The sequence below is a fragment of the Protopterus annectens genome, chromosome 17.part0 (assembly GCF_019279795.1).
Source record: "Protopterus annectens isolate FY-2018-M chromosome 17.part0, PAN1.0, whole genome shotgun sequence".
Classification (NCBI taxonomy): domain Eukaryota; kingdom Metazoa; phylum Chordata; order Ceratodontiformes; family Protopteridae; genus Protopterus; species Protopterus annectens.
Window position 1 is genome coordinate 341,855,077 of NC_056751.1, and position 19,944 is coordinate 341,875,020.

The 19,944-nt window shown below is 38.0% G+C and overlaps 1 protein-coding gene across 1 annotated transcript in view; it reads right to left on the reverse strand.

Annotated features, from left to right (window-relative positions):
• Positions 1 to 1,055: 1,055 nt before the first annotated feature.
• The window catches only part of NRIP3 (nuclear receptor interacting protein 3), a 251,519-nt gene continuing 232,630 nt past the window's right edge, over positions 1,056 to 19,944 (reverse strand). Inside the window, exons 5-7 of the mRNA XM_044059765.1 lie at positions 3,719 to 3,771; positions 3,532 to 3,629; positions 1,056 to 2,216 (exon numbers count right to left, since the gene is read on the reverse strand). Of these exons, the coding sequence (XP_043915700.1) occupies positions 2,201 to 2,216; positions 3,532 to 3,629; positions 3,719 to 3,771 (167 nt within the window). The 3' untranslated portion in view covers positions 1,056 to 2,200. The remainder of the gene's footprint in view (positions 2,217 to 3,531; positions 3,630 to 3,718; positions 3,772 to 19,944) is intronic.

The window sequence follows — 19,944 nt, forward strand, 5'->3', positions numbered from 1 at the left end:
CTCGATTCGAAAATCTCAGGTGCCGGCCGACCGGCACTTGCCAACTGCTTCTGCTTCGGGCACCGCGCGGCAAGAAAGACTGAAGAAAATGGTGTCGGATGCCTCTGATATACCCCTGGTGCTCTGACGTCAGGGAAGAAGGGACAGCAACCGACGCCGTACCAAGACTTTGGAATTCTGGCCAACCGTGGGACCGCCTGATGGCAGGATAACCCAAGTGTGATGACTGCAGCAGGGTAACACGATGAACATCTATCAGGATCTGCATATCTTTACACAAAAAATAAACATTCAAGACTTGTATTTAGTCATTTCAAATTAAGAGCATGCAGTTAGAATTGTGCTTCTCTATAGAACAGGCAATATGTGGATACCCCTGTATTAATTCTTTTGTTACTATTTTATATAAAAATATGTCAAGGACGCTGTTAAATTTAAATGTTCTTATTCTCATTTTTTTATCTCAACTTGTAGTGACATCACTTTATACTCTGTGTCTTGTGTCTCCATGCCAGAATTGCAGACTTCTGCTTTGAAGATACAAATTGACTTCCTACAGTTTTTAAAAACATTGCTTTGTTGTACCATATGGTTATAACAGGTGCGTCTGTATACCTCTTTCAAGGCAATAATATACAGCAGTAAAATCGCAGAAATATGCCACTATTGTGGTTATTCACCAAATTTCTTTGAACTGTAGAAAAAATAAAAGTAACATGTAATTCAACAGATATACAATTCACAGAGACAAATCTCTTCCTTGGTAGTTTGCGATATAATGGACAGAACATACAATACTGTGCAGACCACCATATTGAAGTAGATTTTAGCACAATAAATTGCAGCAGATAAGTAGCCCATCTCAAACTGGAAAAAAAATGGATGGCAGTATAAAGCAATGGTTCTTTAGCAAACAGCACATTACTAGAACCATGCGAGAATAAAAATCACAGCATATGATGAAGTATTCACACATGAAGTAGAAGGATTAATGAGCACCAAATGTAAATGGTCAACTTAAAAATAAATAAATAAAATAAGAACATTTTAAATGGTTACTTTCACAGCTCATTAATTTATTTTAGTCTGTAATCGTTAAATTCTGCTTCTAAAATGTCAATTTGGAGATAACTTCAGTTGCAAGCAAAAACTGTAAAGTAAAGACCTCCTGCTGATACAGAAGCAAGGTATCTGACATTGCAAGACGCAGCCTTGGTTTTTAAAATGGATATCGCTGGTAAGGTTTCAGTAGACTACAACCACGAACACACTCTTCCTTTTTGGATGCAGCAAGTGACATTGTGAGGTTTCACCCCAGTGGATGTTTATTAAATTTGGAACATCACTGGTAACCCAACTAAAAGACATTTAAGTTATTGATTAAAGTTGCTGTTTCTAGAACTATGAAAATATAGAATTCACATAAATTAACTTCCAGTTAAATTACTTTTTAGTATTAACCCAGACTGTGCAAGAGGAATTAATGCATCCATCATAGCACACAAATATATATTTGGTAGAAAAAAAGACAGCAGTTATTCTTCCAATGAAGATGTGCTGTTTTAGCAAAATATGCTGTACAAAGTAAAAACTATGATCACATAACCGTGCATTATTCCCTTAGAAAGTGAGCATACTATTTTACAGCTGTGATAGTTATAAACTAACAACTTCAAATACAGTAGCAAATGTCATAACTGTAACAAGATGCATCTGTTAACAGTTGAAAAACATATTTGGCTATTTGCTGCAGCAACAGTGTTAATGGCAGTCATTTCACAACATACAGTACCTACTTCCAGACTATATAATTTGAAGTTAAATGTACATAATACAAATGTAGTCTGCTATGGTACAGTTAGTGTTTGTCCCAAAAATCAGTTATTCACCAGATACTATATTAAAATCTAGAGGCATTCAGATCACAGTAAGTGTTAATAAGATACCTTATTAGAAAAGCCCTAGGTGTCTTGCGAAAAAAAAAAGAAAACATTCCATAGTTATCAATTAGTTATTGAAAGATAGCATAATTCTATCAAAGGCAAAAATCACAAGCCTAGCAGATCCAGCAAAAGTACCCCAGATGGCGGAGTTAGCTGCAATATAACACCGTACTGCTGTTCATAAAAGAAGTCGAAGATAAATCAGCGGAACATGCTGTACATGTCAGCAGCTGTCTTCTCCCTGCCTTTCACTCTCCTTAGATTGCCAGTAGCCTGGAATAAAGAGAGAAGTCAGAACAGGAATGAAAATGTGCCATCTTTGTTCACCACTCTGTACAATCTAAAAATAAAGTTAAAATGATTTCTTTCAATTTCTATGTCGACGGAACTTAGATGTACGGCAGCCAGTATTTAAACATGGACTATACTAAACAGTCAAGCGGGTAAGATCTATAGAGAAGTCCAATTACCCAAACCTTCAATAATTAAAAACACACTTGGCTAATGGCATAAAAAAAAGAGTTAACTTTGACCAATAGTTTACCCTTGACAGCTGGATTAATGCAAAGTGAAGAGCTAATAGATGACTTTCAAACATTATGGTGCAAATAGAACTTTGTGAGGCTATGTGCAAGTTGGCTAGCTGCAGCAGTCCTTATGGGAAGGGGACTCCATCAGGTTGGGGAGGACTTGGAAGTGACAGGATTCAGTGACACTGACAAAATTTCTGTGTTTTTCAGAGTATGCTAGGTTTAGTTAGAAAGCAAGTAACTAAATCTAAATTAAGTTCTGGGGGACAACCTTGAGTAGTGCTGCATGTTAATATTAGAAATACTGGTGTAGTTAGAAATGCTATTGTTTATTAATTCTAAACAACCCTTTGAGAAAGAGTGCATCAGAAAGTGGGTCAGTCATCATATGTACTCCTTTTAATACATAAAACTAAGACAATCTTGCTTTTAGCTTCCTCTGACCATTACAGGGCTGTAGTGTATACTGGAACTGTTTTGCATATTCTGATGCACCACATTAACAGTGGATACACAGCATCTGAGGTATAATTAATAATATCCATCAGAATGTTTAACCTCTAAAAACATAGGAATAAAAATGTCATATCTACAATAATTAAACATCTCAAACTCATACCCATGACAACGCTGAAGTTTTAATTGTTGATTACATTAGTGAAACTATAGTAGTTCAGATCATTTTCCACAGGAAAAAAAGTAGTAAAAACTACATGAAAAATCTAGCAAAGCTACAGTTTTCACTGAGTGATTCAAAGTCAAAGTAACTTTATTGTCATTCAGACCCTACACAAAAATGCACAGCTGAACGAAATTACATTCCTCCAAGCTCAATGTGCAACAAAAGCACAGTGAAAACTCTAGCTAGGTTTTTCTGTAGTTTTTACTAATTGGTTTGTCTTTGTGACCGTTTTACTCTTTGTACAGGAAAGAAAATAGTCTAAGTAATTACAGATGTTCACTTCATTTTCCCTTCTCGGTATGTATATGCTAGCTGCAACACCCTTAAGAACAGAAAGACAAACAAGTAAAAATGTATCCCTGGTACTTACACTTACTTATCTTTATGCATTGTAGACTGGTTATCAGCAAATGGAATTTCTTCTTTTTCTGTCTTCCATAAAACTAGCTGTCGTTTTTCCATATCTATGACACACTAAAAGATTTAGACTGGTAAGTCTCTGCTAAGGCACATTATATATCAGCACTAGGAGTAAAATGAATGTTATATCACATGCAACGTACCTTCAAGGATCGCAGTGTCTGGAGTCCAAGGGAGAATGATCTGGTATCTTCCTCTGCAAGAGAAGATGTTAAAGAGTTTACTCCAATGATAACAGTGTACTACAACATTAACAGTGTACTCCATAAGCCATGTGTTATGTACTATATTTCAGCCTTACATAACATCACACTGCAGTATACTATTCTTGGCAGGACTTTTGCAGGATGCTGGTAAATCAAATTTAGGAAAAAGGCCAGACTATTTAGGGATTCGCCAGAATCTCAATTTACTACAATGAATGTTCTTCGCCTCCAAGTAAAAATGGCTATTGCCTTTGCTATATGGTAATGTTTGGATGTTCATCTTGTTGAAAAATCATACCTATCCAGAAATTCTATGGAGCTTTAGCTTAGGGAACTGCAGGAACTCATTTCATAGACAGCACAAAAGAAAAAGCAAGCTTCAGCAAGGAAGAAACGGACATTTAAAAAAGCTTACTTTTCTGTAGTTTACTTTATGAATTAAAACATGACCGGGACGAATTATGATAGAAACCCTTTCCAGAAATCATATCTGTACAGAAATCACAGGTAGCTTTGGCTCTTGTATGACTTTACTGTATATGTGAGAAAAGCCAAATGTACAGAGAAATGTAATCAGAAATGCTTGTCCTTAATTTTCTGTACATTCACTTATTATACCTATCAAAAACCCAAGGGAGAAATTATGAAAGAAAATTGTAAGGGGCTATAAATCCCTCTGAGTCTGGTCTCTAGGCAGCACAAGACCCTATAGTACATACTGACTATGCATGGAAAAACACAAAACAAAATCAGACTAGTGGCAGGGTTTAAAAAATGGGTAGTGAGACAGAGAACTTTATAAAAAGCTTGAGCTCTAGAAAAACATACCAGAGGCAAATGACTACATAATGACAAAGTTAGTATAAATAAATTAAAGGTGCTTAGAAAGGCTGATCAGATTTTCCTCCATACAGCCTATGTGCCAAAATTTGAAATATGCATTTTGCTTTTAGAAGGGCAAAATATGGACAATAGTGGGCAGTACATTTTGATAGTATAATAAATTTTACTAACTTACTATGCTACCCTGCACCACTTTTAAGATGCTCAAAGGTTGTTATGGTCACCTTTCCTTCATCTAGGGTAAGAAAATGTTGTTGTTGTTGTGTCTTTCGGCTTTTCCCAGTTAGGGGTCTCCACAGCGGAACTCCGGTCCGCTAATGACTGGTAGTTGATTTTTATGTGCCGAGTTACCAGCCCTGACACACAACCTTCAACGAAGGTACGCCCATTCAAGCATGTCTCCATGCAGGAGACGCTCTAGCCGAGAATCGAACCGGACATCGTCTTACTGTGAGGATTCAAGAGAAATACAGCATGTACAATTAACTGCAGAAAAGGAACAAATAGATTATGCTGTGTATGCTCAGCACCCATTTTAAAGGCATCCTTGAATTGGGCTACTTAAATGAAACTTCATAACATGGGCCCACAACTCCATACACAGTACCACAAACATAACTTTATTATATTGTTATAACATACATTTGTTTCTAAACACCTTTATTGAATTATCACTTGTGACATAGACAGGCACATTTACATTTATAAAAGTACTGTGGCTTACATATTAGACACAAAGTTAAAGACCTGTGACCTAGCAGAACAAGTCTGCAGCTTCTACCTGGTGTGATGTTAAGCTACATACCTCACACCACTGAGAAACATCTGCCATTATCCAAGTAGGATGCATGCCTGATAGCTTGTGCTTTTTTACCTTGGGGATTCCTCCACTTGGGTGATGCTCAGCTGTGCAATAATGCACAGCTGAAATTGCACTCTGGTTATAGGTGGTCACTTTGGGGGAATGTTTGTTTTCCTGAAGTGCAGTGGGCCCATTACAGATAAGAAAATGATAAACACAGGGAAATGTATTCTCCATTGGAGGTGCTGTGGGCTTTCAAATGAAAGGGATAATAATTTTGCATTTATGCAATGGGAAAGGGGAATGCAAACAATATGTCCACAAACCTAAAAGTAAGTAAATCAGTAACCAGAAGTTTAACAGGTGCAAGGTAGACAGCAATACATCCTTCAAATAGTGACTGAATACTGGAAAGATTAGAAACCATTTGCTCAGGTATAACAAGCATTCGCCGCTACTGTGGTGAATTTGTCTTCACTTAATATATCTGAACATTTTTACTTACTCTGCTTTACATTTGTGTCTATAGCCAGTATATATATTATGTTACAAAACTTTGTTTCATCTTATTGACATGGGTTACATCTGAGAATGTAGTCACTTAGTCACTGCATATCACAAGTATCCACTGTACTTCCTGTGGACAACAGCAACAAGTATAGTATTAGCCGCACCCCGCTCATTTAATTTAATAAAATTCTGAAGTTATTAGTCTTCAGTTAACGTTTGCAAATACTTTTATAGCAGAGGTAAATCTGGAGGTCATTGCTTTAATAGGCTTGTAGGGTGCGATCAGTAAATCATTTTTAAATTATTTAACTGGTATTAGAATATTTCAGGAGAAGTTAACATAGAATTTATCTCTGCTGCGTCTCTTACTTACCCTGCGTCTCTTACTTAGCCCATCAGGCAAACATTTTTATGGCTTCACCCTATATCTGGACTGCCTGTACATTGCAAAATTACTCTGTTGAGAAGGGAGATTCCTTGCCCATTTCATGGTTAACCATTACCAATCCAGTTAGACTTGTCTAAGGAGATTTAGCCTAGTTCAGATGGTTAGCAGTCAGTGTGTCACACTCATGTTACTAATGTATTATGCTTAGTTTGTCATAGCATACGATAGCAGGCAATAAGGCAGGAAGGAGATGCATGATATAGATGTTACCTCACCCCACAGTAATTCTGAGGCACAGGCTCAAAGACATCTGTTTGTGATGCTCCAAAGATGGCATGTTTACATTTTCAGAACAAAATGCTATGCTTTGACATAGCTTGGGGGTGTGTTGAATATATTTAAAAAAACGCACACTTTTACTGGCCTTCTAGGAGTAACTTCATGTTTATAGTTTGTGGTAAAAGTTGGGCTTTTTTTCTATTTCTAAAACTCCTCACCCACTCCTTTTTGGTTAAATGTATTTATTTAAATTTGATTACCGGGAAAGTGCAGCTGGGTAGAAGCCCATTTTCAACAGATGCCTAAAGGCCTAGGGAGAAAAGCTCTAAATTATTACAAAACATTTTAAGAATAATAATTTTGCAATCTTCAAAAAAAAAAAAAAAACCTCTGCAGTTTAAATAATGAGACAATATAAAATCATTGTTTAAGAATCAAGCCAAGTTATATGGCAATCATTTAATATTTAACGTTGTATGGCAATCAATATTTACAGAATGTTTACACAGTTTGTAGAGAAATTTAATGTAAGAGTCTAATACAAGCAGGAATTCCAATATGAAATGAGGGAAACACTGGCTTATGGTACATTTAGAGAGCCAGATAAAAGTAGTAAGGAAGTGAAGAAGAGAAAGTAAAGGGAATGGAAAGATACTAGTTCACATTTAAGGACATAGTTTATCCTGCTTTTAAGCAAGAATAGAGCCAGATTTTAGCTAGGAAGTGCTTCAGAGTGGTTTTTAAAGATGGAAGGGAGGGTATTGACTTAATAGATACAGGTAAGGTGTTCCATGCCTTAGCTATCTTGAACGAGTTCATACACTGCCCAGCAGATCCGATAGGTTTGTAGAAAGGAATTTTTGGTCACTGGATTGCAATGACCGACTGGGAACATAGTTGTATAGAATAGTTTTTAGTGTTGGACAAGCAGATGGATGCTGGATAATTTAATAGGTGGTCAGAAGCTGTGCATGTGTTAGTTAATATAGCAATAACCCACGCCTGGGTGTGGGCAATGCTGGATTTACCCACGGTTGGTGTGGTTTGGTTACAAGGGTGAAGCCCGAGTGGCCAAACAATGCCAACCGTGGGTAAATCAATCCAGCATTACCCACACCCAGGCGTGGGTTATTGCTATTATACAATGACATTATTTAAGAAAAAAAATGAATTACTTTTCTTAAATAATGGCATTGTATAATGCCTTCTTGCTGCCTTTCCACAGCTGTCTGGTATTCTGCGGCAGTTCTGATGTACTGCGCATGCATATGCCTATGCAATACATCAGAGCTGTGGGAAAAAGCAACGGAGAAAGCAAGATCTCCATTGCTTTTTACAAACTGTTTCGCTATGTTAAAGGAGTTTAACATAGCGAGACAGTGTGAAGCAACAGAGATCTTGCATTCTCCATTGCTGTAAAAAAAAAGTTATAGTAATGGAAAAAATCTGGGCGACCGGACCTTTTTCCATTACTATAACTCTGATTTACAACATACACGCTGACCAATCAGTGTGCACGTTTTTAATATTAATGGGGGGTCATTGTATAATGAGGCAGTTCTAACCAATTCAGGCTTTTTAGCGTTATACAGTGGTGGATTCTGCAAGGGCTATTGGTTAGAAATTTAGCAATTTTGTTAAAGCATTGTTCAAGTTTTAACCTTTGTGAAGCCCAGAGGTTAGTAAGGATGGGAGCACCATAAAGAAGAGTGGGAAGGTGAGTAGTAGTGGCAAGTGTAGTTTTAGTTGGAAAGGTTTTGGTTCTGTAAAGCATATAGTTTTTGATGAGTTTTTCTTATCCAATTTTGTATATCCAGGTTGAATGTAAGATTATAATCCACTATCACCCTAATAATTTGCTATGAGAAGTGACTTCAATGGCTGTATTACCCAGAAAAGGACTTGCATTTAATTTTTCATGAAGGGGGATTTGTGAAAAAAATAGTAGTATGATCTTTTTTAGGATGAGCATAGGTTGTGAGTTACGACACCATGTTTCAGTGGCTGTTAAAGCTTCGAGTATTTTTTTGGAGGTGTGCCATGTTGTCACGTGCAAATGAGAGTAGAATCATCTGTGTATTGTATTAGGGTGGTCTGCTGTGTGGATGTATAGAGGGTGTTGGTGAAAATGTTAAAAATAGGAGGGGGCCAAGGATAGAGCCTTGTGGTAGATCTGTGATTTCAGATTTAATGGGGTGTCCAAAAATTTTTAGGGATGTGTTTAGTATTAATCTGAAAGTTGTTATAGTATAGTTTTTTTTGTCTTCCTTTATCTGCTTTTTAGTATGATTGTGAAGCATTCTGAAAGTTTAAGATATTGGGATGTTTTATATTATTGCCATTCTTCCCATATTTCTCTATCCTGTATTAGCATTCTAGTCTTTTTGGATAGCCAAATTGTATTATTTGTTTTTTTGTCTCTCCCTTCTAGGAGGTACAAGACTGTTTAGGATATTTAGAAAAGTTGTACTGAATTCATTTACAGCATCGTCTAAGGGGAGGATTTTAGGGAAGTACTAGTTAACAGATGATAGTGTAGTAATGAACATTTCTGGGTTAAACTTGGAAATGTTGCATGTTGTTTTACAAACATGCTGTTTAACTAGATGTGTGAGATGTCTGGTCATACGGACTAGGAGATGATCACAAAGAGCCTGACACTGTACCTGTGGTGGTGTATTTAACAGAGTCGAATACTAAGATCCAGTCTAATAGGGAATTTGATACTTTGCTATAATGTGTAGGGCTACGGATTAGTTTGTGAAACCATACAAGTTCATGCTAGATGTAGGGGAGTTAAGAGTTTACGTCCAAGCAACTGACATTCGTACCACCCAGTAGTATTTTTTCTTGTAGAATTGTTATGGATATCCAGTGTACAATACCTTCTAGTATAGCTGTTTTGTCACCAGGAGGGATGTAAAGGACAGTAATACTTTTTTTTTTTATTTAACATTTTGTTAACTGGGAAAGTCTGACTTGGAACAAAGCCAATTTTCAGTGGAGGCCCGCGGAGAAACGCTCCAGATGCATGTCTTTGTATTGTGGGGGGAAACCGGAGCACCCGGAGGAAACCCACACGAATGCAGGGAGGACAGGCAGACTCCGCATGGAAGGCACCCCAGCCGAGAATGAAGCTGGAGATCCTCTTGCTGTGAGGTAACAATGCTACCACTGTGCCGTCCATTACATATTTGTTTATAATGGTGTATTTTGAAGAAAGCAAGAAGAAGCTCTGCTGAAGTAAATTTTGCTATCATTTTGCTGTAACGGGAATGTGGTAGGTGTTGTGGAATATTAAAGCAATACCACCACCTTTCTTTTTTATACGGTCATTATGGATAATATTATAGCCAGGAGGTATAACTTCAGAGTTATTTAAGTTGGGTTTAAGCCCAGTTTCAGTGAAAGCATCAGGCTTATGTTGGGTAATCCAGGCATGTAATTCAGCAGTTTTATGTCTCATGCTTCTGACACTTGCTGCAGTAAAATTAGATCACCTGGGTTGGGGATTAGCTGTTGTGTTAGAGATGTATGCGGGAGAGAATTATCTGTGTGTTCATTCTGACAGGTGGTGCCAAGATTAGGGTGTTCATCTTGAAGGATTTCAGTATATTGGGGAATTATGCATACTTGTTTTTTTGGAGAGGATTCTTGCACTTAATTTTGTTTTGGTTTGAGATCAAGTGCAGTTAAATCAGTCTACATTTGGAATAAAGGTATGGGGCAATATTAAATGGTTTGGTGCAATGTGTGGAGAGTGTAAAGAGGAAGTAGGGATAGGTGGTTGGGACAGAGTTACAGAGATGTTGAGAGATATTATTGAGCCATGGTAGGATGAAAGATGGCACAGGAGGAGGAGAAGAATAGAGGATAAGCTGAAAAGTAGCATAATTAAGTCCAGGAATCTATATGTTATATATGTCAGGTAGTGGGGAAGTAGCAATGAAGATGGAAACAAGTTGTTGCAGGGCAGTAGGAGATTCAGTGATGGTGGACAACATCTTTAGAGGCTAACTAAATAAAATAAAGCATAAATTAAGTAATAACTGCCAATGAGATTTTTAAGGCTGGGAGGGTGGTGGGACCTGTGATTTAATGTGAGGTCTAGGTGGCTTGCACTAGCTCTCCCCAGTGCAAGGGACACATTTAATGCATGAGTAATTAGAAAACAGACTGGCCACTGCTCATTGCCCATTTTACAATGGTAATAAAAGTGCACATAGACCCTGGGTTGCATCTTTAAAGATTAATTAAATTTAATTTAATTGTAGTAACTTTAAATCAGCTAATCCCCAGTGATAAGCCAGGACTACTGGTGTGGCTGAGTGATCACAAAGTTAACAGGTAAATCAAACCAGGAGTTACAGGCTTAATCCCCTGGGCTAAACTGCAAAACAGGAAGCAAGTTTACCACAGGAAGTGATGCACCATTCCTCGCAGTTATTAACCTAGTGAACATTTAGGCAGGCAGACCTTAATGCTATGGGATTCTTTTCAGATGGCTAACGTCACATACAAGAAAACTGCATTGCTAAAAAACACTGTATAAAAGAGGTCTTACCATGTTTCTTTTTTGTCATTTAAATCATTAAAGCCAGTGCTGCATATCAATCTACTTAAAATAAACTTAGTAACATAATGGAGTTAAATGTTTGTAGTTACTTTTATCAATACTTGCATTTCAGACATGTATAAAGCATGCATGTGCAAAACCCCTGAATGTGCCAGCTGGGCAGTTGACACAGTGAAATGCACACCGGATATTTACAGTATCAACTCTTGTCCCTGGGTATTAATTACTCTGTATTCAGCATGTATATTTTGTGGAAATACACAGCAGAAGTGATTAGGCCATTTCACATATGGAAGGACAATCTAAATTCAGACAGCAACAGGCATTAGCAAAATGATATAAACAATACTGTAGGTTGCTGTGCAGTGCACCAGCCCTAGGATTAAGAGACTATCATGGCCTGTGCTAACTGGCTAACACAGGTCTGCCAATTACACGATGGTGATAGCTGCAGTCTCTGAATCAGAGGTTAATTACTGTGTCTCTGAATTAAACTGTGATGTCAAACTTGACCGACTTCGTGTTTCCCCCACCAGCAGACACATCATAGTAACAAGCACCTCCCAACATGCGCACACACACACACACACACACACACACACACACACACACACACACACACACACACACACACACACACACAAAGCTGGCTTAGCGCTACCTACCTGCACTCAAGATAGGAGACACAATCAAGCCATGAGAATGAACTGGTATATGTAGTCAAAAGCTGGAAAATAAAAACTCTTTAGAGAGATTCTATAACTCTGTCTACTAGATTGGAAATGGCGATTGGCACTGCAACAGAGGAGAGCACACGGCTAATTAGCATTACCCATTTTTGCATGTAGCTTCACAAGTGAGACTGATGTCCACGCTATGGCCAGTGCTAACAAAGCGGTAAAGGGATAGCAGTCTCTGAATTAATGGAACATGCTGCAGAAAACTTTGTAGTAAAGGCTTCGGCAACACAGAAAACATTTTTGAATCCCAGGGCAGACTGGGGGGAAAAAGACTTATGGTTATCAAAATGGCCCATGAGATGTATGACAGAATATCAAGAAACAGTTTAAGCATAAAAAAAAAAAAGGCATTCAAAACTATTCATATTTCAGAAAGTCTTACACAGTATGATTCAAGGACATACAAATGACTTCAACGCCAACATGTTTTAGTATGATTTTTGAAAATCAGGGTATATAAAGCAATAATTTAGAAATTAAATTTACAGGACATCAATAATGAGGGTCTATATTAGAACACCGAACATTCAAAATTTTGAGTAATCTAATATCGAACCCTATGAATCGAAAATTTAAAACATTGAATATACAGAACATTCGCTGTTCCAAAACACATACACACAACACAAGCACACCAAACAGCAATCCACACAAATGCACCTAAACTCTTACACCTAACCCTACACTAAACTATATATACACCACTAACTATCCACTTACCTTAACCCAAACCCTAACCCTAAGGTCTGTCACTATCGCACAGTCACCTCACCTGCGCCCTAACCCTAACTCACCTACCCCACCCTAACCCTCACATCCACATAATCACACACTTACCTGAACCCGACCCCTAACTTTCCACCACAGCGCTGAAAATACCAAAGGAAATAATTTGGTTTTCTGTTTCTTTGATATTTTCAGCGTTCGCTGAAAATGGGTCGATATTAGAACACTGGAAATTTTGAACGTTCTGTGTTCTAATATAGCCCCAATAATGACATTACACCACTCAATACAAAGTGAATTAGTGTGCATAGTAAAATAGTGTTTACTTACCAGGAGACCCAATTAATCTATATACTTAACTATAACATTAAGGTAAAGAACGAGTCTTAAAACATCATGAAAGAACAAACAAGTGTTATACAGTATCAAATGCACTGAAAAAGGGCAAACAATAATAATGAAGATTGTGAAGTTTCTGCAATATTATTGTTGTAAAACCAAGCTGCAGCAACTTGTGCATATGAAGAAATATGACTTTTTAATGGAAGTGCTGTAAGTGTATTGTGGCTGCTTAAACAAAAACAGCAACTAATATTTCTAAAAAAAATGACATTATGCAAAAGCAGATGGAAAAAAATGTATATTAACTAATGGAAAGTACGAGACGTGACTGACACTTGATTAAACAAAAAAGGGTAATAAATGTGATACAAACTAGACATCATAAAAAGTGTGTGCATGTGCATGTTTGTGTCTCTATTAAAAAATGATAATTACTCCAAAAATGGTATAATAAATATACTTGTTTTTAAATGGAATGGGTCTCAGTACTTACTACAGGCTACTGTAGAATTTAAAAGCAGTGACAAAGATCTATAAAATCATTAAAAACCACTCTGGTGGGGTAGAGAGATAAAGCCCTGACTACAGCTCAGTCATCCCAGGTTCAATTAATGTCTTGGGTGACTGACAGGGTGGCAGGCAGGATGGGCATGCCCATCCTGGGGGAGGATGATGTGTGGGTGGGGCACAGGCCAGGAAGCCAGCTGCAATGTCCTTAGTTGAAGGAACAGGACCATGCAAAAATGTGAAGGCAGGGCAGGGCAGTGCAGTCTGCTGACTGCACTTCCTCTGAAGCCAGTCAAGCACACACATCAGGCCTGAAAAGATTTAAAGGAAATTTCCCTGGCTGATGGTGGGGACAGCAAGACTGCCAAGAACACACTTAGGTTCCATGATGACACTGGCATAAAATTCAGTAATAGTCCAGGGATGAATGGAGTAGCCAATAGATGCAATATGGGTGTGGGACACTGAAAAAGCTATCAGGATGACACTGGGGGAGAAAAAAAAAAGATCAAATAAAATCATTAAAAATCTCTTTTGAAACACTTTGATGAAAAGCCTTTGCAGTTGCACTAAGTTGTAAAAATTTTATAAGAGATATAAAATAAGATATGCAGCATTTAGGATACATGGAATTCCTGCAAAAATTAGTTGAAAAGCAGGCGTGGTGAATAACATGCATGTGGCATATGTTGGGAAATTAAATAAAACAGCTGTTGTCCAAAGGGAGATGTAATAAATTATCAAATTATCAAACATTAAAATACAGCAGCATCAAAGGAAAAAACAACCACACTCCAGACCTCCAAAAAGATGTCCGATTAATCTTTTAACAGAAGTGTGGTAGACTGTCACACATCTGTTAAGTGTTAAGTCTAAACAAAAAGACTGTAGAAAATGTTATATAATGGTCTTAGTGGGAGACTATGCAAATAAAAAGGAACACATAGAAAGTGAATGTTGGGTACATGGTACAATGTGGCATACCTGAATTACTGAATGTGTATAAATGGAGGATGCAGATGTGAAGTGAGACATAAAATAAAAGCTACAGAAAATGATTATGGTGTTTTTTTTTTTTTGCAAATTGCATTGTGCGATTGGAACTGATCTATGTAAAGTGCACTTTTGGACCTTTTAGCCTTTTTTGGGAGTCCTATATTTATACCATATGGTCCAATTTCCTATACTTCCATTTTCTGAATTCAGTATGTAATGATAATAGAGATGGCTCATGTTTTTCAAATACCAAATGTTACAAGGTGTCAGAAGTAAATCAGAACCGAAGCAGGGTAAATTGTTTTACCTTACTTTCACAAATGCTGAAGCTATACTTACTAGGAAAATTCTCTCTGAATGAGGATTGTCGGAGAACTAGATACTGTTCATCTATAAATTCAGTTTACTCCCAACTGCAAGCAGAATATAGTCATAGCCAGAAAAAATGCAGTATACTATGCTTCTGCATTTTGAAATGGGAAGAACCTCTGAATTTGTAATTCATTTGTGTTTTGAGACGAGAGAGAGAATAAGAAAACTGACAGAAGTTCAGAAGCATACCTGGTTCAACCAGCACTCTAGGCAGGTACCACAAACCACCACCCTGCCCCTCAACTGAAGACACTTCACTGTAATAACCCAATCACTAAACTGTAAGTGTTCAGCTTATTACAGTTAGATCTACACCCCACCCACCCCCAGCTCTTCCAGTGAAGAGAAAAAAAAAACAGACTTTCTTTCATTCCTTCTACTGACACCAACCTGGTGGCCAGATGCACAACCCCCCCCCCCCAATATCCTAGCCATTCGTGCTCTGTTTCTCCCATCGTTAGTTTTACAAAAAATATATATTTCTTCTGCAGCACTTGCTACAAATATAGTAAACAACTGCTACAGTTTACACCCTGCCTACACAGAGAACTATGACACTTTGTTTTTGTTTATTTATTTTTTCTTTTTAAAACGGTAGCAAACAGTTGCTACAGTTTATACCCTGCTTGCAGAGTGGTGCAGCACTCAGGGTTTAGTTAAAAAAAAGAGAAAAATATTTTTTTTATTTTTAACTGTAGCAAACTGCTTATATTTAGACCACATAAGGAGTGCTACAGTGCTCTGGTTGAACCGTAAATACAATAGCCAATGTTGCATTAGAGAGAGAGATTGGGATCGTCTGCTCATGGCTTCTCCCAAACACTTTGTGCTCAGGGTAGTTTCCCCTCTCGTCCCACGCTAGCTACACTGCTGCAAAAATTTCAGAGTTACTGTGAGCAGAGAAAAAATGCCAGATATACCATTTGTTCTTCAAAAGGGCACAGTCTCATGGAAAATATTGTTTAGGTTATTAAATTAAAAACACCACCACCATGTCAGACTACAAATTAGGCAAGATACACGATTCATTAATACAAGACTGAAAGGCCTATGATGGAACACTGATATGAGAAGCAGATTTAATGTTCAATAAAGGGAATGAAATTTGTACAGCAAGTGAAATTACTCGGTCTCAGTTGAAAAACTCAAACAAGAATAGAAATAAAACTCCACGTGAGACGGAAAATAAGTACGATATATAAAAACTGAGCCCTGAAAGCTATACAGAGCATTAAAACCATGTTAGCAAGAAGTTCTGCATGCGGTATGGTTAGAAGCATGATAAAGAGATGCCCTGTGATGAATCAAGGGTTTACAAGTTGTGACAATATAAATAATTTTGCTGGAGTATGCAAAATGTGACAGAAAAAAAATCTACAGCTGAACGTGTTCACAGAAAGGGATAAAGTGATGAAAATATGAGGTTGAGGTCTCCGGAGAATGTAGTGCAGAGGGATTAGGATTTCTTTAGATGTAGCATTTCTAACAGAGCTGGGTTAGACATGGCTTTGTAAGGCAAACAGAGATTGCGTCTATGTAGGCGATACGAGAGAATAGTTGGAGGGGGTTTTATAGTCTGTTCATATAGGACAAGTGTTTAAGGCCTAGGATTCTCTTTGTGAGGTACTTGTGCAGCCTCCCCAGTTGTTGAAGGGGTCCTAGTGTGGTACATGCCAAATGGGACATTGTACTCGATGACTGGCCTAATGAGGGAAGAGTAAAGGGAGACAATGACCTCTTTCTTCCTGGATGCAAAACCCTTAGTAATGAGATGTGCCAACTAGAAGGACTTTCTGACCACAGTGGCAATGTGGTGGTCAAAAGAGAAGCTGCTGTCAACCTGTGTTCCCAGATCTCTTATAATGCCTTCTGTGTTCAGTGGACTACCATCGATGCGGCAATTCATGGGAACCAGGTTTTTCCCCAAAGAGGATGACAAAACATTTTTTGGCATTAAGCTTAAGGCCATGGTTTTGACACCAGTCGTCGGTCTCAGTGAAGCCTTTCTGTAGGATCATTCTATAAACAGAACAAAAAAGCCTACAGACAATAACAGCAATACAATATCATACTATAGGGATACAGATGATATTTGGGATAAAAAGAATTAACTGCAAAACAAAATCATCATCAGTAAGGTTAGCACCAACCAGACCCATCTGACATTTGGGATAGAGGGTCTTATAAAATAATGCCGCACACAAGTGACTCCTTTGCTACAGCAGAGAAAAATCAAGACATGATGCAGAATATGCTTTTCTTTCATGTTTTTGACCACATTGATCATTTAACAGAATAAATTCAGCTTCACTGTAATAGGCTTATAGAACACATGGCGAGAAGGATTTATACTGCAGTGGTCCTAACACGGTGAACAATTTGTGAAGTTGTGTGTACTTTTAATTAAGGAATTAAGCATATGAGCAAAATCCATAAATGGCTTATTTTCTGGGCAATTATTAAATTATTTTCCCTAGCAGTTATTTATGCTGTACTCTCTTTAAATACTGGTCCAAAGGAAATAAAAGTTTCCCCTGCAAAAACGTTCAAGACGACAGCAAAAGGCGAAGCTGCTTACTACAGTGTGATATGACATGCTATAAGGTACACCTGTGTGACGTGTTACAGCAGTATTTATTTATTCAGATTTGTTGACAGGATACAGCACTGATCCATGTGCACTAACTTCAGGCTTCTAAAACAGCAGGAAAGATACAGAACACCCACACCGCTGCACGAGGATCCTCCTCAAAGTTCCACTGTTATGAATGTGCTACCTTTCTTTGGGGAAGTCACTTGTTGTAGCATTTATATCTAATTGGCAAGAATTCCAGGTAATTTTAGAATGCTAATAGGTATTGTGGACAGCAAAGGTTGAAAATTCCCTACCAAAGCACACTCCACTTTTTAAGTGGACATCTACAGCATAGTATTTACCAAAGGTTTTACAGGAAGATCAGGTGACAACCACACATGCCCTGGGCTGAAACATTCCCAAGTAAATTTACAGAAGACACACTGATAGTGCTTATTGGTGTTTCAATGTTTTGTCACAGCAAAAAGCAGTACTGAAGACCACACTTGATACGGTTTCATTAGTCTTGTCCACCTTCCATAAAAAAGACACAAACATGTATGTTCAATTAATAACAGAGACAGATTCTTCACAGCCAACATGCAGAAATGTTTATTTTCTTAAAATAAACTTGACATTTGAGAGTTCCTTCACTGGTCTATCTTTTGTCCTGCCCCCATATGGTGACAAAGAAAAAAATGAAACTGCTTCAAAGTAAGCCAAATTTAACAATTAGATAACTGTTTGAAAGGTATGTGGACGTACTCCTGGTTCAGGTTTCTAGAAAACCTACTGTGAGGCAGCTATAAAATGATGTGCTGAATCTGCTCAGCTAATGTAACCTGCTGCCAACTGATGTGATGTGCAATATTTATCCTTAATGGATGGAGGAACAGATGCTGAAGATCAGCAGGAGGGGGTGTAGGGCATAAGGAAGTCACCAGAATATGCTCAAGAAAATAAGGCACCTTGTTTAGCATAGAATATTGTGGTTTCATTTATTGCCTTTGCTGCTGGGATCTTGTATTTTCCCACAAAACGGCTTTTTAGGGGGTTGGAGAAATCTCTAGTGCACTTTGAAATGGATATGAGAAACATTCTATGTCCTTCTATATCACTGTTGCAGTATCCAAAATAGAAGTGATCTCCTGCCCAGGGCAGCGTGAAACTCAACCAGTATACAAAAGCCTAATGATCTTAACATAAGGCATAAAAGGGACATAAGTGACAACTACAGAGAACTTCTTTACCACAAGTCTGAATGCTACTTTTGCTAGTTGGTATAAACACCTTGTTGCTGTACTGAATACTTCGCCACTAGACAAGTGCCCAGTTTTTTTTTTCTTTGTTTATTTTCTTGGTCTTATATTTTACTTTGTTACCTACAGTTCATGTCATCCAAGAAGGGAAAATGTTAGTGTGGGATGCAGATTCCCCATAAGGATTGCCATGAACATTGTCTTTTGTTTGAGTGCTTCTTATGACCATACCTGTTGTAGTGTCTGTAAGGCATTTGTGCCCAAGACGCACACAAGCTGTCTTCCCTGACCATTAATCTTGAAAACCAATGGCTTAAACAGTTAGGCCAGGGAACCACTGCAGAATCAGTTAACCCTGAAATACTTCCACTAGGTAAAAAGGCCAAGAAGTCTCTGCTGATTCTTTAGCTGTCTAGCATCCACTCGATGTCCCTCTAGAATTGGGTAATAGTTCTGTAAGTCATTCAGCATCTATAGAGATACCTCTGCCCCAACCCTGTCGGAGCCTGCATGGATCCATATTTCCACATATCCTCTGAGGCTTTGCAGGAATCTGCTCTGGAATTCAAGGGGGAATCATGATGGATCATCTCAGAGGATCCTAGAGACGGATTCGACATATATTGGTCAGGGAGGAGGTTCCAGGTTCTCTTATCGAACCTTGCTAAGGATCAGAACCTCCAGTATTTGTTAGGGCTGATGTCCTTTCCAAATAAAGACAAGGTGAAGCATGTTTGGTGCGTTTTAAAGATCCTCAAAGGGAATGGCAGGAGTTTACTCAGGGCTTGTTTTCTGCCTTGATGGCCCTAAAAATTCCTCAAGGGTTTCAGTACCTGCTCCTCCTTGGACCTACCCATTCTAAACAAGTTAGGGAACCAGATTCCTCAGATGACGATTCAGTATCTAATGAGGGGTCTTTGTCTTAGTCTTTACAGATGCCTTTATGGTTCTGATAAAGAAAAATCTGTTAGCCCAGTCTCCTTTGGAGGAATTGTCCTTTGGGGACACAACTGCTAGAATAATGGAATACTTCAAATGGGATTCTTCAGCTGTCTGATATTCAGAGAAGATATTATGAGTTGCTTCACGAGGATACTTCTAAATCAAATTGGCAATTCCTTCTTTGTTAACTGTGTTGTTAGATCTTTCTTCACTGCTTCCAAGTCACCTGATTTACAGCCTCCTGCTGCTAAGAAACTGAATAGGTTCTTTAAGGTTCTTGAGGATTGTTGGTTTTTAATTAAATGT